Below are 23,406 nucleotides of genomic sequence, written 5' to 3'. Positions count from 1 at the left end.
TGTTTTCTGCAAGCTACTGCAGCAAATTTTTATTATAATATCATCATGAACTGTTCAAATAATTTCATTTTTTCATGAAAGATAGATCATTAATTTTCACAACCATTGGTGTTAAAAACTCAATTTTGAAAAAAAATGGCGCTTGGTTCGGTATGGTCACACGCCGACCATCTGTTGATGAATGATTTAATATCAAACAAGCAAAAATTGCTTAAGTACGGATTGGAAACCTACAGAACGATAAATGTGAAGTATTTGAAGAAACAGACAGTAGTTTTCATCGGCTACGTACATGTCGTTCAGGACAAGAGGTGAGACAGTGGGTAGTACAAGTACTAACAAAAAGGTTTTCGATAACTTGCAATAACATAGATGACATATTAAACTGGGAAATTGATATTGTAAATCCTCTACTCTGCGAATGCCGAGTATCAATACAACGCAGATTGCGTATCTTCGGTAAGGGACACATAGAACCTATCGAAATTTGGAGGGAAAGTCCTGGTGAGGTAATAAACTTCATACGAAGTGCGTTGCCCAACTGGGATAAATGTGCAATGTAGCAAGGACATCAACTCGCCAAATAGTGATGTACCTGCTCGTACGCACTTAGAGTAAGGTGAAGCATACCACAATAGATCAAACAATGGTCGCAGTGGTTCAGTTTTCTACAAGGAAAAAAAAAAATTGTAAATCCTCTCCAGAAAGCCGCTCTGTGGCTGGTAGTGCACTACATATCGTATATGATATCCAGTTATCCCCAATCGAATATTCAGGTGGAACAAATGCCCCTGGCCTATTCAAGGGGCTCACCTACTCCTGGGACGACCTTTTTTTGCTCGTCACCTTCCTGAACGTTGCCTCAAAGTGTTTTAAGAAAAGAGGGCCTCACATACAAATTTGCCCCATGCCCCCAGCGCCTAAATCCGGTCCTGATTAGGTAAACTGGTTCGGATTTTGATAATTATTCTTCCTTTCGAGATCTCTTGGCGAAATAGTGTGGAATGGCTGAATAATGGTTAAACGCCGAGAACATAAAATCGTTGAAGGTTAAGTAGAGCGTCAGCAATTAGTTTATTCATTTCCTGTGGTTTGTATTTTGGATTGGACATTCATATTTAGGTCTGCAGCCTTTTATTTTTGCTCTTTGCCATTGCCACTTGAGTATTGAATAGATGGGTTTTCATCGAATATTTTTTTCAAAAGACTTTGGACGGCAATGAAATAACCAGCGCAGTGTAGGTTCTACATTTGCTTTTATAATCTGCACTCTATACAAGTTAAGCAGCTTTGATATACGTTGTCAGGAACTAAAGGTTCACAGCAACTCAGCTGCAGCAGCACAAGGCGGACCATTAAGTAGCGAAAGAACAAAATTCCGTTTGTCGTGAATAACTCTTTTGCAGCTGATACTAACATGTATTCACAGTTTTCATAGGATTCGCAGTTGCATAATCCCTAAAACCTACGCCAACCTAATTCGACTTGAACCGATTAAGTACAAGTGTTGACCCCAGCGGAAATTATGCATTGTTTAATCTCCTCCACTGCTTAGCACCGGCAACCTAAATCTGAATAGTGCAAAGGCTCCAGTAACATCATAATTAAAATCACCCGAAATGTAGGTTGTAACTTCAGCGCTAAGCTCGCTTGAGAAGCTCTTGGTAGAAGACTATTCAAAAAGCGAGGGGCAAAACATTGAGTGACATAATCGAGTGTATGATCTCTTTTATTACACTCCGGTTATCTCCTCCAACCAATCTGCTACACTATCGTATCGAGCCGCATACTGGTTCTCCCTACTTCGGTCTGACTTTCGCCTTTCGCAGTGCACCAACCATAGAACGAGCAACTGGCGAGCGGGGAATCAGGGAGAAGAGTTTCGGAGGCATTGTAGTGCAGAACTAATTGTTCTCACCTCTTGCAGCTTTCGCTCTTTTACAGCGGACGCGAGGCGATGAGCGACGGAACGTGAAATCCACAAGCATTGTTAGAAAACATTTCGAGCGCAGACTGTCAGAGGAGAGAATTGTTTGCTACTGTGGGATAAAAGTCAGCTTTTGTTATAAAGCCACGAAAGGAGAAGTGATTTTGTGGTGCTTTTTTTGCTAGTTCTCGTGGAAATAAGTGATCCAGTCTTGTCCCAGCAGCCTTGGGATAGAATAATTATTGAAACACTTTTGTTATAACAATTAAGATATTTTTTGAAGGAAAGTACCTAATTGCAAATTGAATATATTTCCAGACTAAATTAAAGCATTTTCACTTTAGGCTGAAATTTGAATCAATTTACAGTGACGGTGAAAACAGTAGAAGGTTCCGTACCAACACTACTACTCTTTTTCCATTTTCCGTGCACAACCGTACGGGTCTCAACCCATTTTTTTTTTGTTTTAGAAACATAATACTGAAAATTCATTACTGTCTTTTTGAAAACAGTACATGATAGTGAAATGTGCTCGGACTGAATAACGATATTCGTAATTTTCAACGAATCCAACGGACCCGAGGCCGAAAAGTAGCATTTTATCGAAAAACCTACAATTTATTTGAATAACATGCGAGACCAGAGTCAGAAAATCGTATTCATTAATTTACAGTCAACTTAACAATTCAGTTTTAACAACGAGCGTGAGCCGGGAAGACAGGAGAAAGCCAACTACATTCAACTTATGGAGTAAAAAAAAAACGTCATCACTGTTTACCAAAGTATCTACCACCCCCTTGCTTATTTCTAAAATGTTCATACTGTGACACGAACAAAAGGGTAAAGGGTAAAGGGATTCAACAACATTCAAACTTATCGAGCGGTTCTAGATTCCGCAAACATAACAAACGTCTCATGCATACTACCAGATGGCGCTGAAAACATCGTCATTCTGTGTTACCCACAAAGAAGTACACTAAGCGGTTTGAAGGTAGATACTTTTTCAACTTTTTTTTGTGTGGGATCCGTTCTTGAATGTTTGTCGTGTGGAACAAAGACATTACATTCTTCAACGTATTTTTGCCATTTGTTATAGTAAAGTGTAACGGTTAACCTAGTAAGATAAAAAAGTCTGATAAATGTTAAGCATCAAAACTGATTTCATAAAATGCAAAATTACAACTCTATCTGGCACTGCGAAGGTGTTTTCATATTCTCCGCCGTCCCTAACTTTACGATGGTCGACGAAATGATGCCAATATTCGCTCTTTCAAGAGCTTTCATATTATTTGTCACTGTCTCTGGCAACTGGCAAACTGTCATTTAACGTAAGTCGAGCAGTTTTTTATTCTTCGTTAAAAAATCGAAGGAGAACGATGAATGTTTTTCCAAAATCACGTTTTCGTGTACAACTTTAGGACCCATTTGTAGGGGAACTGCTCCATTATTCATCTCATTAATCCGATATTCACGAAAAATGCACGGATTAAACACCAAATTTTCACGAAATCATTGAACAAATAAACAAAATACACTTATGGAATCGTTCAGCATTGTATATTTAGTAAACTTAGCAAGATTTATCCTGAATTTTGTAAAACAAACCATTTTTCACAACGCTTCCATATACATCTCAAAATATGAATCAATGCTTAATTACACTAAGGTCGCTTTTTACGCGTTTTTTTTACAAGGGTTTTTATTTACGCGGATTCCAAAATTTACGCGGTTTTTTTAAGCGGGTTCCGGAATTTAGGCCGTTTTTTTTACGCGGATTCCGGAACTTACGCGATTTTTTTTTACGTGGATTCCGGAAGTTACGCGGTTTTTTTACGCGGATTCCGGAATTTACGCGGTTTTTTTTACGCGGCTCGTATCCCCCGCGTAATAAGCGACTTTAGTGTATTCATCTCACGACGCCCCCATATTCATTACACTGTTAATCATGAATAAATCACACTTTCATGAATGAACGTAGCCCAAACCGTCGTAGTAGATTACCGAGGTATTCGCTGTAGTTGTTTACGTGCAAAACTGGTAACCTAGATAACCACTGCAGTGCTGTCAATTTATGTCAATTATGTCGGAATAATTTAACATTTTCAGTATGATTTTTTTCGTATTAACAGAAACTGATTTGGCAACTTTAGATTTTGTGATTTAGATTTAGCAACTTTAGATTGTTTTCAATTGTGTTTTCATGTTGTATGAGATGAATATATGGGCTAAGATGAATAATGGAGCAGTTCCCCCATGACAGTCATCACCGTTTAAAATCTGTCCCTCTTATCCTTACATATTTTTCGTAGCCATTATACATTAGGGTGTACCGAAAAAAAAATTAATATTGGAAAAGTCAAGGTGCTCAGCCCTAAATTGGAAGATAATGTTATTCATAGCATTTTTGTAGAACATTGATTTATGGAAAAATGACTTTTTTAAGCTACAAAATCACTCTTTCGCACTTTTTTCAATGCTGTTCGATTCCCACATTGCTCCAAATACTTTATTATTTTTGTGGGGTAACAACCCCACATTATATTTTGCATGGTTTAGTTCAGCATCGCATTATTTGACTCACAGAGCTTATTGAACATCGTAGAAAAGTGAAATTTTTCTCATAATTTTTGAATAACGCGACGCGATGTGTGACACAGCAAGACGCGAGTGAAAGTGAAGACAATTATTGTTGTAATAATTCTGGTAATACCAGTAACACCACCACGATAATATATCTTTATGATGATCATCAATATGCTTCAAGTTAGAGTGTTCTTACCGCTTCAAGGGTCTCCAACACTCGACGTTCATTATAGATTTGTTTCAAACCAACATATCATTTGAAAAGAGAAGAGATAGGGCCTTTTTCTGCAAACATGAAACTTGGTGGTCGCCATATTAAACGTGGTCGCCATAACATATTAAAATTACCAAAACTGGTCTGACTCGACCCTTTGTTTTTTGTTAAATCTTGCTTCACCATAATTTCTATATGAAGTGATATTCTTTATAGACATTTCAAACAGATCCAACATTAGAAAGAAGATTAAAAGGGCATTCTTCTGCATACAGTGATCACCCGATTATATCTCACCCTGATGATTTTTGGCGTGATAAAATAGGGAAAGTGATAAAATCGGGAAATTTTTAAAATTTTATTTTTTTTTATTGAAAATGTTAAATCTATAACTAAATACGTAAAATCAGCGATTTTAATTTTTTTCGAAAAATTTATCTGTAAAAACATATGAAAAAAGCTGCAGTTCTTTTTTCATAAATCGATATATCTGAATAATGACAAAAGATAGAGAAAAGTTGTCAAGGGATGAATTTGAGAATACTGTCTGAGCTTTTATAAAAAATATTTAAAAAATTCAATTTGAGATCCTGTACTGAAAAAAAATAATAAAAACAAAAAGTGACTATAAAAAATCCATCATCACTTTTTTTTAAACATTTTTTTACTAAACATTTTTTAGATAGATAATTCAGTTGCCTAAAACTTTTCTGAACAAACCTAAAAAAATAAAAAACCTAAAAAGCAAAATATTAGATGTTCCCACAACACTAGACTTTACCGAAGACAGCTCATATCTCTCACATATTGCAACCAGAAAAATCTTAAAATGTAAATAACGATTTTTAATGCCTTCTCATAGAAAACTTCATGTTGCTTGCAATATATAAGAGATAGAAACATGATGTCTTCTGTAAAGTTTCTTGTTTTGAGATCACCTAATACTTTGCCTAAGACACCAAGCGTCTATCTTTATCTAATGAAAAAGTAAATATTCTATCTCACTTTTAGGAGGATTGATCACCCAGCTTTTTTCACCAAAAGATGCGTTTTCAAATATTTTGAAACTTCTCCGAACATATTATACGGTTATAATAAATATTTGTATCACTATTCAATTATTCGCACGGTAACAGCAAAATGTAACATTGTGCATCGGTTTAAATGTAAACTGCATCCAGAATGATACACAGAATTATGAAAAATATCTTAAATATTGAAGCGTAACAGAAAATCAGTTCACCCTGACATTTTTTTAATGAAATGTTTTATGATGATAAAATCGGGTGAAAAATGTGATAAAATCGGGGGCAGATAAAATCGGGGGCAGATAAAATCGGGTACAGATATAATCGGGTGATTACTGTATTTCAGAACAGGGCCGGCGCACACTGTTTACAAAGCTGCAAAAACGTGATCGAAAATATTTTGACCCAGGAAATAGATTTTAGAGCCTTTAATTATTCTCCATTTCAAAGAACTTGCAATCTTGTGATTAATCCACTTAACAGGGAGAAGCAAATTTTCCTTTTTTCATTTTTGCATATAAAAATTCACTTTGTTCGGCAAAGTTGTTGCACATTTCATAGGAAACAACTTTGTCAAAGGCATTATACTTCTATCGACCATTTTAAATTGACTTTTGTAAAGTTTTCTACAGATTGTCACTAAAAATCATTTTTTACAATATAACATTTAGTAGTGATTTGCTATAATTATTCAATATTCTATATTATTGCTTGTTAACTCAAAACAAACAATTTCATCGAAGAAAGTTTATTTTTATCTCTCGTATTTCTTTAGTTATTGACGATTTTTTTTTAAACAATGCACTTATTTACCAACAGATATCTTTAAAATCTGCAAATACCTGCAGAGTAAACCATTAGTTTTAACCTTCATTTAAGTAATAGTGAAACATCATTTAATCCAGATGTAAGCATTTATCTCTCGCTGTCTCCTGTGTAGATACTTGTAATTAAATGAGTGCATTATTTTAATAAAAACCTTTTATAACTAAGTAAACTAAAGAGTTAAAAATAAACTTTCTTCTGTAAACATTGTAGAACGTTGAAATACTTTGGAAAATCACTATAAAAAATTATGTTAAAAATTGATTTTGGGGACATTCTAGAGAAAACTTCACAATAGTTCATTTAAATTAACAGATACAAGTATAGTGTCTTCAACAAAGTTGTTTCTTATAAAATGTGCTGAAACTTCACCTAGCAAAGTGGATTTTATGTGCAAAAATGAGAAAAATAAATCTCATTTCTTACTTTTAGGTAGATGAATCACAAAACTCTAACTTCTACAAAATGGAGAATAATCATTAATAACTTTACTGAAGGCACTACGACTCCAAAATCATTATTTTTCGAGTTAAGAGTGATTAGTGTAAATTAGCCATTACTCTAGCAAAAATCGCAGACAACCAAAAATATATTTGAGAAAAAATGAACTTTCTTCGAAAATATTGTTTGTTTTGTAGTAGCAAATAACTTTGTAGAACATTAGAAAATTGTAGAAAATCACTATAACAAGTTAAATAGATAAAAAAAAAGATTTTTAGTAGTGATCTATGGGAAACCCAACAAAAGTCCAATCAAATAGATAGATAGAAGCATGATGTCTTCAACAAAGTTGTTTCTTTAAAAATTTGCTTCAACTTTGCTGAACAAAGTGGATTTTTATATAAAATGAGAAAAGTAAAATTCGTTTCTCACTGTTGAGTGGATTAATCATGGAATTGCAACTCCTATACCATGGAGAATAATAATTAGAACAACTTTGCTGAAGACGTTACAGCTCGAAAATCAATGTTTTTGGGTCACAACCACACACTCGGGGAAAAAATGTGACGCCGGCCCTGTTTAAGAACGGGACAACGAAAGCTCCGTTAACAGCTCGTCAACGAGAAGCTCTTGAAATATATTCAAGATTGTGTACCTACAAGAAAAGTGATAATGATTATTTATTAAAAATTAAAAAAAAAAAAACTAGTCGTATGGTCCCATTCTTTGAAGAAAAAGCTCCTCCCTGCGTGTATCTCGTAGTTTAGGAGATGACGAAATTCTAAAATTCTAGATAAACATTTCAAAAGGTCCTATCTGCTTTTATCGTTTTCCCGGAGCGTCTTTTCATTTTGGTAATGGTTCAGCTTTAGTAACTCTCCCAAGCGTGGTTTTCGTTCAGAAGGCTAGAGTGATCCCTCCGCTATCAACTTGTACAAATAACGTGTCATAAAAGGTGTTTGACAAGTTGTGGTGATAGAATAAAAATGATCGATGAAAAAATCGATCAAAGCAGATCGGACCTTCTGAAATGTTCCTCTAGAATTTCTGTCCATTCATCATTTGCGGATCAGTTTGTAAGATGTTGGATCAAGGCCTAACAAAGTCAGTTTCTATTGATAATTATCAGGTTATAGCGACACTGTGGCTCGCCGCTTTCAATTGAAAAACATTTGTTTCAATTTCGAGCACTTTGCGAGTCAAACGAAAACTACTCGAATGCTCTTGCTTGCTGACGGAGGCCAGAGAAAACTATCATGAAATGACATGATGGGGGGCTATTTTCATTTCTTTTTTTTTTATTCTCGCTTATTTTACGTTGGTCTAGTTCCGCCACTGTTGTTGTGCCAATCACCAACGCCCAGGGAGGCGACTCCACCCAGGACCCCAACTCACGACCCGTTTATTAACGAACCGGCGCCAACGGCTTTACTTCCTCATGCGATGGAAGGCGTGATCCCAGAGATTTTTCGCCTCAGAAAATCTCCCGGTGTCGGCTAGGATTGAATCTAGACCAGATGGGTTGGGTTGTGAGTGGATCACGCCACCCCACAACCATCGACACCTATGTCGGCGTTGGGATTCGAACCCAGGCGTCGAGCGTGGTTGGCGGAGACGTTATTTTCATTTCGATGAACACCAGACGAGAAAAAAAAACCCATTATCAAATCTGTTTGACAGACAAAACGTGATTCGATTGCAGTATTCGAAAGGAATCAAATGAAAATATAACTGTTCGAATCGAAATGACTACGCGAAATATTCAGTTTTATTGTTATGTTTCGCGAGTATAGAGCCCTATTTAGGATCAAAATTCATTGGGTAAAGTGGGGCAAATATATCACAAAAAATTGCCAGTATTACGTTTGGACCATGTGTATGGTGCAATGACACCCCGTTAAGCATACAGACGCGGGTCGAATGGACGCAAGGCCGAATACGGTGTTTTATAATTGCCTGAGAAAAATATGTCACACGTTTGGTGGTTATATTTTACTTTGGAAATATCAATACAGGGGTGTATCTGAGCATTAGCCTCAAATTTACCCAGCTTTCATGAAACCAAAAAATACCATCTTGGGTTCAAATATAGCATCGTACAACGATATTTGGTCTTTGGGCGTCATCCTGATTTCAAAAATATGCATATTGAAGTAAACAGTGGACTTTTAGAAACCGGAAGTCGTCATCTTGAATTTCAATATTTCCACAGTTTTGTACTAACTCCCAGTAGTCGGAAGTTTGAAGTTTGAAAATGGCATCGAAATCCCTGTTCCGATCTACGGAAAGGAACTTCTTGTCTCCAGACATGACCAAGGATTTTTTTAATCGCTTTTTAAGGTGGCTGTCAGCCACAGGTTGGTTCGCCACCGTACATGACCAAGGGTCCGAAAGCCTTCGAATTTACTCAAAAGGTTTTCATAATACACAAAAAAGTTAGATTTTTTACCCCCTTCCTCTTTCAATACCTCCATGATCACAACCTGCGTAAAAGAAACTCGCTTGCCAAGTTTGGTGAAAATCTATTCAGGCATTCAGGTTTTATTGGAACATACATACAAACATACATACAAAAATTTTCTGTTAGGCTGTTACAAATTTTATTTTCATTTTAGGGGAAGGGGAAGAGCTCTTCCGTGATACGCGTTCGGAGTCTAGCCACCAACTGAGGTGTCTCATCGCTTGCGCCGCTGTAGACAGGGATGCCACATGTACAGATTAATCTGTATTTTACAGATTTTTGGCCGAAGAAACGGTACAGAATCTGTATATACAGATATACAGATTTTCGTCGAAAAGTACAGATTCACAGATTTTTCGACATTGACATTAATTTTTAAAAACAATTCAAATTTTATTTCATTAAATATTGAGCAAATTGGACATATTTTCAACTCCTCACACGTTTTATGCTAAAAATTTGGTTTATGTACCATAAAAACTCAAAAAATACAAAGTTCTTTGTGTTTAAACAACACAGATTTTTTTTACAGATATTTTTGTTCCAGATACAGATGTTCAGATTTTTTCAAGGGAAAACACATATTTAAATGTGGCAACCCTGGCTGTAGATATAATAAGTCATTATACACTGTGTGCGTGAAGAGATCACTCTCTCAGCTATAAAAAATGAACTCCCACCGGGCAGTGTGTGCAGTTCATCGTTGGCTTGCTGAGATACGGGAACACAATAGTAGAGGGTGATTCGGCTTTGGTTTAGAACTATTTATACCTTTCCCAGTAGTTTAATTGGCCAAAACACCTTGTCGGAGACAACGGAGATTGCGGGTTCGAGTCCCGTCTGGACGAGGGAAAAATTTTTCTAAGCCTAAATGTCACACCTTCTATCCCCGTTCATTTTCGCATCCTCGCAAACTGCATACATTGCCCGCTTTACTAAAACTTAAAATGTAAGTCATATGACAAAAATGAATCTAGTTCGTAAAATAATAAAGTGTTATTTTTCACCATTTATTTGAGTGCAAGTTACAAACGTCATAACTTGCACACAAACTTTGATCAAATATATTTCTTTTTTTTTCGTCTCGGTGTTATTTACTTTTTGCCACCCCCTCTGCTATCTTTGATAACCTTGGACATAAAAAGAATTCCAAATTTGTATCAGCCTTATTTAAATAATAGATAGATAGATTTCTCTAGTTGAAATTAAAGTGAATTATAACGAAATCTTTGCATGGCGGGACCGGTAGCATCCTCGAGCATTTTTGAAATGCTTCATGAAATGTCGTAAATTATTCGCTTATATTAGAATTTTGAATTCGCCGCAAAGCATTCAAAACTCCTCTAAATTGCTTGTTTTTACACTGCCGACTATTTTTTTCAGGTGATCTTCGCCACTTCCCGCCATTTTTCATTAACACCGTTACTTACTAGTCTCTAGACTAGAAATAGAACTTTTTTCTTGGCACCAAAAAGACATCGCGAAAAATCGGTCTTAAAGGGCACAAAAACATGGTTTTTACTCTTTTCAAGTTCCAATTCAGCCGCGCATCAAACTGCGTGTCAGAGCTGTCAGCACTGTCACCAGCAGTGTGAATTTAGATAAAAATTGAATTTCCCTATGATGAATTGTACTACAAAGTTTTATCGTATTGCACCAATAAATCAAATATGATTGTCGAGCGGAGATGGTGTCTCAACAATGATGCTAAATATAAAGGAGCTTCACCATAACTTAATTTTGTGTGAGTAACTGTTTCTAAACATTTACGTTTAGATTTGCGTTGAATATTGCCGTCTGTATTATTCGCATCCCTAGGTAGTTAAATTATAACAGTTTTTCTTAGAATCGATCAGAAGAAATAGATCACATGCAGACACAAAGTTTTGTGCGAATACTTTAGAAACACAGGACCTGCACAATTGTGGACGCTCAAGTTAATTCATGAGAGACGTTATTTCCGTAAGCAAGCAAATTATCTTTCAGTCTGCAAATAACACCGGATAGCTGAACGTTAATAAGTACACCTGTTCCTTTGCTTCTGCTAGCACTGACATTTATTCGCTTACACACACATACACACATCTATCACATTTTAGACAGTACGAATCTCGGTATGGGATCTGAAATCCGGCAAGCAATCCAGCGAGCGTATTCCTATATCGCCTACGGCAAAGGAATGCCTTCAGTCAGCAGCGCAGCGTAGCATTCACACATGGTGCAAATTTCTTGCACCGTCGGCAACCAGGAAGCTGCTTTTCCTTATCCTTATCTCGCTGATCCTTATTGCACCTGGCCCATTGCCATTATGTCGATATTTCTCCGTTCAATTACATTCCCGAAAATTACATCACGACTATTGAACCAGTATAGCTTCCGTTTTTCGTTCAACGCTCCCGAGTCCCCAAGGAAGCAAAGCTGGCACAAAACGAACGACACGTTGCTTTGAAGAATATATTTGACAAAGATACATCCTCGGCACTCTGTCTTCGGATGGTGCCGCGACCTTCTCTCCTTCCCAATTCCTTCCCGTCTCGAGCCATAAGTATAAGCCGTGGATCCGCTGAGAAATATTTTTCATCATTTATTCTTTTGCCGAACATTTTCCGCTCCACTGACGCCAACCTCGAACTTCCCACTCATTGGAAAACGAAAATCTGCACAGTATGAAAATTGGTTTCAATCGTGAGTGCCAAATCTATGGGTTAAAAAACTTATGGAATATGAAAATCCACTGAAAGTTTTATAACAGCTTTAACAAGTGCTTACAACTTGGTGGTTACCAGTTCTTAGCGCTCCACTCTAAGCACTACCACCTAGAAGAATATCAATCATTATTTGCAAATGTGTATAGAGTGAAAATGTCTGAGCTTGCAGGTATGGAGTCAAAATTTTTGGTGCGCTCCGTGAGACAAACGCTAGATTGTGGGAGTGAAATTCTTCACCCCAGTGCACAGTGGGGAATCGCCGGCCATCAGCCAAAAAATTTTTTTTCGTTAGCTGTTTCATAATATTTTTCCTTTATTGCTGTAACATTCAAGTGTCTAAATCCAAAGTTTGGGCGCAATATCATGAAATCTGAATTTTTTATGACTTTTCAAAGCTTGGCGAACTGACGTTTTTTTTCATTTTCTTGAAAAAAAGTACATTACTTTGAAACGCTCTGTAACTTTTATGATAGCTTGGATTTTTTTGACGTCAAAGAAAAAGTTGTTGTAAATACTGTGCAAAACAAACCCTCTTCATAAGATATTGTAAAATATGGTCATAATAGGCCTGACACTAGAAAAAAATTAAAAAAAACGTTATTTTTTGTAGAAAAGTAGCTTAATAATTTAGTTGCCGCAGTTTGCCACGGTTGTGACTACATTCAAAATTTAGGTAAAAACGTAAGCTTTCAAATGCATACTGTCCGCTACTGCGCAAATTGTCACTTGAGTGAAAAAAGCGATAGCAGTTTTTTTTTAATTTTTTTTTTTTTTGAGGTTTAAATTTCATCCAGGATTAATTTTAATCATAACCATGATACCTAATTAATGGAAATTTATGATAAAGAACTCAATTCGTAAGAATAAAATAAATATTTGGGTAAAAATTACAAAATTTATCAATTAAAAGTTATGAAATAAGTGTTAAATAAGAAAATAGAAAACAAATCTTTATGAAATTTTAATCATGTCAAACTTTATCACTTTCTGCAAATTTAAAACAATATTAAAAACATTCAGACCTTTTCAATATATGACCATGAAACTCGCTAAACTGTGTCAAACACTATCAGCAAATTCATACCATCAAACTCCGGCTAACAATAGCCCGTTTGAAGATTGCTTTTGCTTCACACTTGTTTGCATAAGCACACATTCTGCTTTATGAGAAAAAAACAAAAAACAGTCGTCGCCCTCCGCATCTTTCGTATTCATTTAGAACTTTGTGTCATTCCAGTGTCTTGGTTTTCAAATTCATAAATTCGTTGAATTTTATTATGGAGCCTTCAACTTCAGCGGCACCACCTAATTCTATGTCTAGTAAGTTGTCAATTCATGGTGTTATACATGTATTTAAATGTCCTCTTGCAATCATAAAAACCGGATTAGGAAGATAACAAATGTATGAATTAATAAAACATCGAACATTACTAGAAGAAATGAAAATTGCAGCGAAAGACATTTCGCCTGCTGATAAGTATAATGAACTTAAAATTTTCTGGAAACATTTCAACACGAGATTTTAGCGATCACAGCGAAAGATGATGATGCTGATGATGATTTTTTCAATTTGTAATTAGTTTGTATTACTTATGTTGTTTTAGTTAAAAAAAAAAAAAAAAAAAAAAATATATATATATATATATATATATATATATATATATATATATATATATATATATATATATATATATATTTAGGCAAAATTTGTTTAGTTCGAGGGGTCGTCCATAAATTACGTATTTTTTCAATGGGGAGGACGCCCGCTGGCACTACTAGTGGTCAAAGATCATATAATTCTATGAAAAAAGAAAAAAGTGCCGAAAAATATTAAAAATTGAATTTCGTGCTTTATGGACGGCCCCAAACAAAAAATGGATGCCAAATTCGTGTTCAGCGCCCCAAAATTATGTAAATACCAAGTTTTTGTCGCATCTATCGACACTTTTTTTGCTTGGCCAGCCTTTGTATGGAGTCGCCCCACTGTGCAGTGCCGGCTCAATCCATCCGTTCCGACGTTGTTCGTCTTACCTCGTTTCACCCATGCCCTAAGCCATCCTTCGAGAGAACTGCGTGGGATCGGCACGAATATGGTCGCCCCGCACAGTTTCTACTGCTGAACGAGACAAACAAGAATACCGGAGACGAATTATCGGAATCATTGAAGAACTCGATAAATCTTACACCTCCTGGCGCGGTTCGGTGCACCTGTGAGTTGTACTGTGCGAGATAGAAGCGTCCTAGAGTCGTTCTATTTTCTTACGTGTATATGATTTTTTTTGTCGATAGACCCTCTGCTGGTAAAACCATATTGGTGAACTGAATCGATGAGAGGAAAATGCAAGGCTAGCACAGTCACCTGGATTCACCCCAATCTTTGCTTCCGCTTTGGGACGGCTTCAAACACTATTTTTGATTTAGATAAAGTTCCACGCGTAAATTGACTGCTGTCTTTTTTTTACAAAACATTTCCTTCGACATGACACAAAACAATTTAAAGTTGCATTTAAGCCTCAAAACCCCTGATAGTACAAGATATGCCAAATGACAAGCGTTTATATTCTCATTACCAGGAACCGAGGTAATCTGGAAGCAATGAAAAGAGACTTCCACTATGAAATTCTGAGAAGTTCCTTTAAACCCGCAGATGTTCTCTTATATTTCTAGGGAATTCGGTGAATGCCATACATTCTTCATCGGTCGCAGAACCATTTTAGACTGTTCGTAAAGAAGAATTGATGGTTAGTGGGCAGAATTAATACTTATTAAAAGTCGAAGTTCGAATTTAATGTTGAAACACGATTGTTGGTAGAACACCTGGGGGACGGAGGTTTTGTGTTAAGCCACGACTGCAAAATTGACTGATAACTTAATAAGGGTGTTTGTTACATCATTTGCATTGGTGCTAGGCTATCTTATATCAATATGTTTGTGTCATTAACTTTTATCAAATACTGATAACATAACTCTCTGGTCCTGAAAGGAATCAAAATGACATCTGGACTCAATTTATTGTCTCTGGGAATCGTCCCGGTTCCAAAATGACCCATATTTGATAGTCATTTCAAGCTGAATTCCGGGAATCGGAAGCCACCATCTTGGAATTTAAAATGACGACTTGAGTTTGTTTCCGATCTCTGGGTATTATTACGATTCCGGAATTCATATTGGGTGATAGCGGGCTTTTTCAACTCTGATTTACCGGAATCTGCGTTCATTACGAGGCTCAAGAAGAAGAAGAAGAAATTGCAATTTTCGGCATTTTGGTAAACGAGTGGCAAATTTTCCAATCAATTATTGCAAGTTATACATAAAAAGCATTTGGAATTGGATAATTTTCGAGACGCTCTCGATGTTCTCGTAATTTCAATTTGAACCCCTATCCCAGAATGTCGCCGTAAGACGTAATTTTACATCAAAAAAATTATAATAATAAAAAAAAACACCTTTTATGAAGCCACTAGGGGGGAGACTCCCTAAAATGAATATTTGCGTACGCTGACCAAATAAAAGTTGTCGATCATTGGCAGCTATGCTGCGTGTGTTTGAACGAGCACGGATCGGCGCCAGGTAAGTTTAAGTAACGTCGGGAAGTACAGGCAATCACGTAACAAACGTCGGTGGCCCTGGTGGTACACAAGTTGGCGGAGCGCTTGGGCGTCACAGAAATCCGGCAGAAGCTGACAAGCAAGTTTCGAACACTAAAGCTATGATGCAACTTCTTGCACTAAAAATCAACGAAAAATGAACTACAATACACAGTCTACTACCTTTTTTTATTCGAACGAGTTTATAGCGTAACGATTCTCGTTTGCTTTTTATCGCAACGAAAGCAGAGAGCGCGTGAAAAACGCAATTTAGCGTCTGTTGTTTACAAACGAGACTGTAGGGACGAAATTAGCTGTAATCAATAATATGGACAATGGGAAGTTAAAAAATACACACATTGGTTTATGATAAATAGACATTTTATGGCAACCTTGTTTCTAGGTGCATATTTTTACAGAAAAGGATTATTAGCGTAGGACTCCTGCAGATTGTGCCACAACGAAAGCCTACCCAAGCTGGAAGCATCTTCAATGATTAAATCTTGTCCAATGTTCAGCAGCGCTGGATTGTTAGTGCCCGCCTGAATATCAGGCCAAACGACGTTCTGCAGAAGGGAATCTGCTTCAGGAGTAGGATTGCTGAAATGATAGATCTATAGACTAGGCTGCTTTGAAATTGACGTTAGTTAAGTACCCGTACTTAACGAAATTCGCCCACATCCGAACCATTCGGCTGCTCACGGTCAAGGCGTGACTGGCTGGCGGAATAGTAACACCTAGCTGCGAAGCTATTTCAAACAAATAAGGCAATTCGTCGGTATGGACAGCTCCTGGGTGGGTAATCTGTAGCATTTGCTTGTACAAATTCTAATCTCCGTCATAGGAAAATTGGTAGTAAAACACCGGAGTCTGTCTGTTGGCATGGAATCGGGCAGCATAATCGATTGCAAACGAAAACATGTGATCCCCGTAATATTGTGCCCATTCGAAATCTAGCGACGCTCCAATAGGTTGGCCTTGAAAGTAGTATTGCTGGAAGGCATTGATGACACTCGCTGACGCTGACGTGCTTGCCGCGATGTTCCAGAAATAGGGGACCAGTAGATGTGGATTGGAATTGAATTGACTCCACACGGTCGAATCAACCAGCAGCTCCAGAGTAGTGAAGAATGATCCCTCGATATCGTTAAATCCCAGCATCAGCGGAACCTGGCTCTCATCACTTAGCATAAGATTCATAGGTTTATCAGTTAAAGCTCTTTCTTCTGGCGAGCTGGCTGGCTCTACCGATGAAGCAAAATCCATAGACCGCAGGTATCTGGGAACCAGAATTGTGGAACTAAGCTGTGTGCCGGCAACCCTCTGAGTTCCTGAACATAGCTTAAGCTATCGGTTGATAGTTGTAGATTTGTTGCAAGTCTGTCAGCAAAGAATCTTGGGTTATCCTGGAAACCAAACGGAACCAACGAGACCCCACTCTGAGCAATCGCTTTATGAAATAAGCCATCCGCCATTCCGGAGAGATATATGAAATGTACTAGAGAGCTTCCGGCAGAATTTCCAGCAATAGTAACACTGTTCGGATCTCCCCCAAAAGCAGCAATATTCCGTTGTACCCAACGAAGAGCTTCGATGCAGTCCTTCAAACCCCAGTTTCCTTGGGCATACTGATCCCCAGTGCTTAGGAATCCGAGTGCCCCCAGTCACCAGTACAATATCCTCCATTATCATCTTTTGCTCATTGTAAACATCATTATTTCCGGAACCGGCACTGAACGCTCCACCGTGAATCCAAAACATCACCGGGCGTAATCCGATCAAGCTCCTACTGTATATGTTCAAAAACAAACAATCCTCATCACCGATAACCTGTCCGGGCAGGATACCAACCTGCGGACAAACGGAACCGTGGCTACTACCATCGCGAACTCCATCCCAGCCAGGATGGCTGACTGGATTTCGGAAGCGCAGCTCTCCTATCGGAGGCTGAGCGTACGGGATTCCTCTGAACGAATAGTACGCACAAAACAAACCGCAAGATTCTTCTGTGCCTTGAATTTCACCGGAAGGGGTGCTAATGATAGGACCATCTCTTGCTCGCACGAAAGGCAACACAAAGGCTACTACAAGTAGTATAGTGTACATCGTTAACCACTTGGTCTCACACTGGAAGGAACCCTCTTTGCTGGAAGAAAGATTACTGGAATTTCGATAAGATTAACTGGAGTTATGACGGCAAACTTTTATTTTATTGATTGATTAAACGCTACAAATGTGAGTTTATTGATAGGGAAAATAAAACGGGTCATTTGCATATCGGTTTTCCAGATCGCTCCATAGGTCCATACGATCCTTATTCGGCTCATTGCCAGCGACGAGATCTTCGCCAATATCCAAATAGGCCATATCACCACCTTGAATCGGAGCCCACAGAACGTTTTATAGATCTGCGTCCGAGTTTGGCGTGGGATTTCCTGTGGTAGCAAAGTTAGTCCAAAGCCGCACCATTCGTCGACGGACAGTGATGGCGTGGTTTTCCGAAAGTATAGGTATGATAGGGAAATTATCGATGTTCCACAAATAAGCCAGTTCGTCTGCATGCACTGCTCCAGGGAAGTCCGTTAGGAAAAGTTCGTTTGTCTACGGCATAAATGAACTGCTGGTCTGTATGGAATTTGCTCCACTCTAGCATAATGTCCAGGCCGAGAGCTTGATCCTGCCAGTAGAAATCACGGAATGCTTGGCTCACTGCGCTAGCCTCAGTGGTACCGGCCGGAATATTCCAGAAATGTGGCACGAAAAACCCTGGATTCCGTGTGAACTCGTCCCATACCGTTGAATCTAGTAAATGCTCACGAACCATAAACAAACTTTCGATGCTTGTGTAGCCGATCATTAACGGAACGTGGTTAAAGGTACCAGCGTGCAAAATTTCAATCGGCCGCTGAGTAATGGCGGTGGGCTCGGGTGAGTCACCGGTTCCACGCTGGGGACATACTCAAAGGGTTCAAAACCACGAGGAATAGGAATGGCTGTTATGCCTCTTTGAAGCGCCACAAAGTCTGCGATCGGAGTGTAGCGTAGAAGCCGTGTAAGTTCTTCAGTTTCATGTGTATATCCAAAGGCGTCAGCAATATTCTGGGACATTTCCCGAGGATTATATTGGAAACCCCACGGAACTAGCGCTGTCCCTGATTGCGGTATCGCTTTATGAAACAATCCAGCAGCCATCGAAGACAATACCAAGAAATGCACCAGAACTCCTCCAGCACTTTCACCGAAAATCGTCACATTATTTGGGTCTCCTCCAAAAGCGGCTATATTGTCACGCACCCATCGCAGGGCTTCGATACAATCCTTCAATCCCCAGTTACCCTGAGCATGGGTGTCTCCCGTACTGAAGAATCCAAAAATTCCCAAACGATAATTTATCGTAACAACCACCACATTCTCCGTTATTAAGTGCTCCGGTCCGTGCATTCCCGTATCCCCGGAACCCAACACAAAGGCTCCTCCATGTATCCATACCATCACCGGTCGTGATCCAATTATGTTTTGAGTAAAGACGTTAAGAAAAAGGCAATCCTCGCTTCCAGAATATTCATTAAACGGTGACCACTGCACACCCACTACCAAATTCCGTTCCATCACGCACGCCTGTCCATCCACTGTGTGGAACCGGGTTTCTAAACCGCAAATCTCCAACCGGAGGCTCAGCGAATGGAATACCGTTAAACTGGAAATAACTGCAGAACCCGATCAGAAAGAAAAAACAAAAATGTAACAGAAGCTGTTAGTTTGTTACGGGAAAAACCTTACAGGCTGTGTTTTCAATTTGATCCCGTTAGGTGTTAAAATAACAGAAATTATAACAGAAATGATTCTACTGGTATCAAACACATATCAAAGTTTGTTACTAATGTATCAGCTTTCTAACAAAATAAGATACTATATAGAACAGTATAATAACAAACATTGTTGGAAACAACAGGTTTTGATAAAAACGAAAAATTACTTAGACTTGCTTCAGAACTACTTCATTTCAGGTTTTGTTATTATAACTCATTCAGATTGAATTTTGTTATCAAAATTATATGGAAAAATACAAAATTGTATCAATATATGTTATTTGTATCTCGCGCTGATAGAATTTTGTAACTTTTTAGTTATGCTCTTCTGATCGGGAACAAACCACAGCTGGCCGTTAATCCCTGCACCTGGCCGCCGTTTGTGGTAATGATCGGTCGACTCTGCAACGAGATTCATAAAGCTAAGTTTTCATCCACTCGTAGAAACAACGGTTTGACTTACCGCATCCTGGGACACGGCAACAGTGATGGACGCGTAATGCAAATAACAGCATAATTTAAGAACTAAGTGAAAGCTCAGTAAGGCTTCATCTTTTAATGAACAACTTGGCTAGATAACAGAATCTGCCGACATGATTACCGTTTTGTTTATTTTGGGGAATTCTCACGGATTTGATTGTTTCGTTGTACACGTCGTACGTTTGACGCAGGAGTTTGCCAATAATTCGAAAAACCGCTGTGTTTGTGTGCCTCGCAATCACAAAACAACAAATTTATAACAAACGCATTGGGAGGTCCATTCGTTACCAGAAACATAAATCAAAAATCGTTCCGTGATAAGATATTCGGCAATTACCCCCTAATACTGCCAGCTGCCAGGTGCGATAAGCTGATCGCCCATCGGATGATTCTTTTTTCGGACTCATGTACGCAATATTCTACGATTAGCACTAGGTTAATTTATTATCATTTTGACCTACGTCATAGGAAATTCGAACGGGTTGTTTGCGTAGTTTTGTTCCAGGTTGGTCCAGGTTGCTACGCGAGCTTGGTTCGGATTGAAACCGGGTACTAAATTTGCGTTAATATCCAAGTATGCCATGTTTCCATTCTGTACTGGTGCCCAGTTAATATTCTGCAAATCGCTGTCCGAGTTAGGCGTTGGATTTCCGTGGAGGGCGAAATTCGTCCACAGACGTAGCATTCTGCTTCGAACCGTTAGTGCTGGATTGCCGGGTAAGATAGGTGGTACTGGAAAATTAGTCATGGACCACATGTACGGAAGTTCGTCAGCATGTACTGCACCTGGCCATTCCGATAGTAACAACAGGCGCTTCACCAAATTCAAAGCGCCGTCGAAACTGAATTGATAGTAATATGTCGCTGCCGTGTTGTGCTGGGCAGTTAATCGTACAGTTTTGTCAATGGCGTAGATGAATTGTTGATCCGTGTGGAATTGAGTCCATTCCAGCATTATTTCATCACTTAGAGCGCGATCTTGCCAGTAGAAATCACGGAAACCTTGACTGACTGCATTTGAAGCGGCCGTGCCCACTGGAATATTCCAGAAATGAGGTACAAAGAATTGTGGATTTCTGGTAAATTCATTCCACACAGTGCTATCAATGTTGTGTTCGTGGATCATAAACAACGACTCCGCATCATTATACCCAATTATGAACGGAACGTGGTTGAAGCTTCCAGCATTCAAAATATCAATGGGCCTTTGAGTTAAAAATGTTGCTTCTGGAGAGTTTGCTGGTTCGGCTGTTGGTACAAACTCAAATGGTATGAAACCACGGGGAATGGGAATATCGGTCCAACCTTGTTGAAGGCGTACAAAATCACCCTTCGGAGTGTATCGCAACAGACGGACAAGCTCTGCATTGTCGTTGGTTGGATAACCGAACGTAGTGGCGACATGTGCAGCCATCTCTCGAGGATTGTACTGGAAACCCCAAGGTACCAAAGCTGTTCCCGATTGGGCGATTGCTTTGTGGAACAATCCACTGGCCATCGAAGACAAAACCAAATAGTGAACAGCTGCTCCTCCAGCGCTTTCTCCGAATATGGTTACGTTATTCGGATCACCACCGAAAGCTGCAATGTTATTGCGCACCCACCGAAGAGCTTCCACGCAATCCTTCATACCCCAGTTACCTTGCGCATGCTGATCACCGGTGCTGAAGAATCCAAGAATTCCGAGACGGTAGTTGATTGTAACAATCACAGTGTTCTCCTGTACAAAATGATCTGGTCCGTAGATCCATGAGTCTCCCGACCCGCCGGTGAAGGAACCGCCATGAATCCAAACCATGACCGGACGGGATCCGATTATGTTCTGTGTGTACACATTCAGGAACAAGCAATCCTCACTTCCTGAATAGCCATCCCCTAGCATAGCTCCCGATGGACACGACGCTCGATGTTCACTTCCATCTTTGACACCTGCCCAACCCTGATGTGGAACCGGATTACGGAAACGTAACTCATCTACTGGTGGTTCTGCGTAAGGGATTCCGTTAAACGCAAAGTAGCTACAGAAGAGCCCACAGCTCGCTGTTACACCCTGAATCTGTCCACCGGTCGTAATGATGATAGGCCGGGTCTGCAATTGTATTTAACGCAAATAGTATTTAACACTAATCGGAGAGTAATGCTGCATTATCTTACCGCATCGCCGTTAATACCGACGCAGGCCAGCGCCAGTAGTGTAAAAATTTTGAACATTCTGCCAGGCGTTCAAGATACTGACTGACTCCATTAGTTCAGGCAGTGCTTATATAGCTGTTGATAGCCGTTGTTCGCCAAGCTGACATGAACGGGAGCGATAAGATTTTATTTTGGGTGTAGAAACAGGCTGAATAGATAAACTTGACGTAGTTGTAGGCTTATTCGGGAATTTCCAATTGCAATAGAACTCCAAGTAGATAATAAGAAGAGCATTAGGCGGATAAGGGTCTCGATGCCTATGTCTGCTTTTACCCATGCTGAGCAACCTAAGCTGAACAGCTAAAGCCCTTGGTCTCCCCGGGACCGCCGTTAAGCATTACTTCAGGGAGAGGGCCCGTCGTGCTTTTCGCACTTACCTCTATGGGTAGCAGAGCAGCCTATACAGGCCAGTTATTTAACCGCTAACTAACTGGGGCACGTCGATGGTTTCCCGTCGATTGGTGCCCTGCAAAATACTAACGATCTGTGATGCTGCCGTGATGACCGCATCCCAGATTTCCCTATTTTCGCACATCCTACGCACTATATTCTCTGGCGTGGTGTCCATCCCACTTATTGCCAGCATTTCGTACCGTACCCGCTCGAAGCGCGGACATGTGAAGAACACATGCTCTGCGCTTTCTTCCGCACCCGTACAAGCGGGGCACATAGGGGACTCGGCGTACCCGAACCTATGCAGATATTGCCTAAAGCACCCATGGCCTGACAGGATCTGTGTCAGATGGAAGGTTACTTCCCCATGGCGCCTATTAATCCAGCCTGCTAACTCTGGAATGAGTCGGTGTGTCCATCTACCTTTTGTAGTGTTGGACCACTCCCGCTGCCACCTGGCCATTGAGGATGACCGTATGGTGTTGCGAATACCCCTCGTGTCGCGTTGGTCGAAGCACTCTACATCCTCTTTGACGATGATGCTGATGGGCATCATGCCAGCCAGGACGCAAACCGCCTCGTACGACACTGTTCGGTATGCGCACGCGACCCTTAGGGACATTAGCCTGTACGTACTCTCGAGTTTGCCGCGGTGGCACGAGGTACTCAATACCTTGGACCACACTGGTCCTCCATACCTGAGTATGGACGTGGTCACGCTAGCAAGGACTTTGCGCCTGCTGCTACGAACCGCCGA

General features: G+C 39.4%; 2 protein-coding genes and 1 pseudogene across 2 annotated transcripts; all 3 read right to left on the bottom strand.

Annotated features, from left to right (window-relative positions):
- Positions 1–16,187: 16,187 nt before the first annotated feature.
- On the bottom strand, positions 16,188–17,880 carry LOC129717410 (juvenile hormone esterase-like; annotated as a pseudogene).
- Positions 17,881–18,015: 135 nt separating this feature from the next.
- Positions 18,016–19,361, bottom strand: LOC129717409 (carboxylesterase 4A-like). The gene is given in 3 exon segments (XM_055667295.1): positions 18,016–18,370; positions 18,372–18,708; positions 18,711–19,361. Coding segments are annotated over 3 exon segments (1,248 nt in total). The 5' UTR covers positions 19,267–19,361.
- Positions 19,362–20,480: 1,119 nt separating this feature from the next.
- On the bottom strand, positions 20,481–22,293 carry LOC129718018 (acylcarnitine hydrolase-like). The gene is made up of 2 exons (XM_055668394.1): positions 22,218–22,293; positions 20,481–22,152 (listed from the first exon to the last, which is right to left on the bottom strand). Exons 1-2 carry the CDS (start codon positions 22,272–22,274, stop codon positions 20,521–20,523), a joined length of 1,689 nt encoding a protein of 562 aa, XP_055524369.1. The 5' UTR covers positions 22,275–22,293; the 3' UTR covers positions 20,481–20,520.
- Between the last annotated feature and the right edge of the window lie 1,113 nt (positions 22,294–23,406).

Source organism: Wyeomyia smithii, chromosome 1 (genome assembly GCF_029784165.1).
Source record: "Wyeomyia smithii strain HCP4-BCI-WySm-NY-G18 chromosome 1, ASM2978416v1, whole genome shotgun sequence".
NCBI lineage: Eukaryota > Metazoa > Arthropoda > Insecta > Diptera > Culicidae > Wyeomyia > Wyeomyia smithii.
The sequence above is the reverse complement of the archived record's forward strand: the minus strand, read 5'-3'. Positions and strand labels throughout refer to the sequence as shown.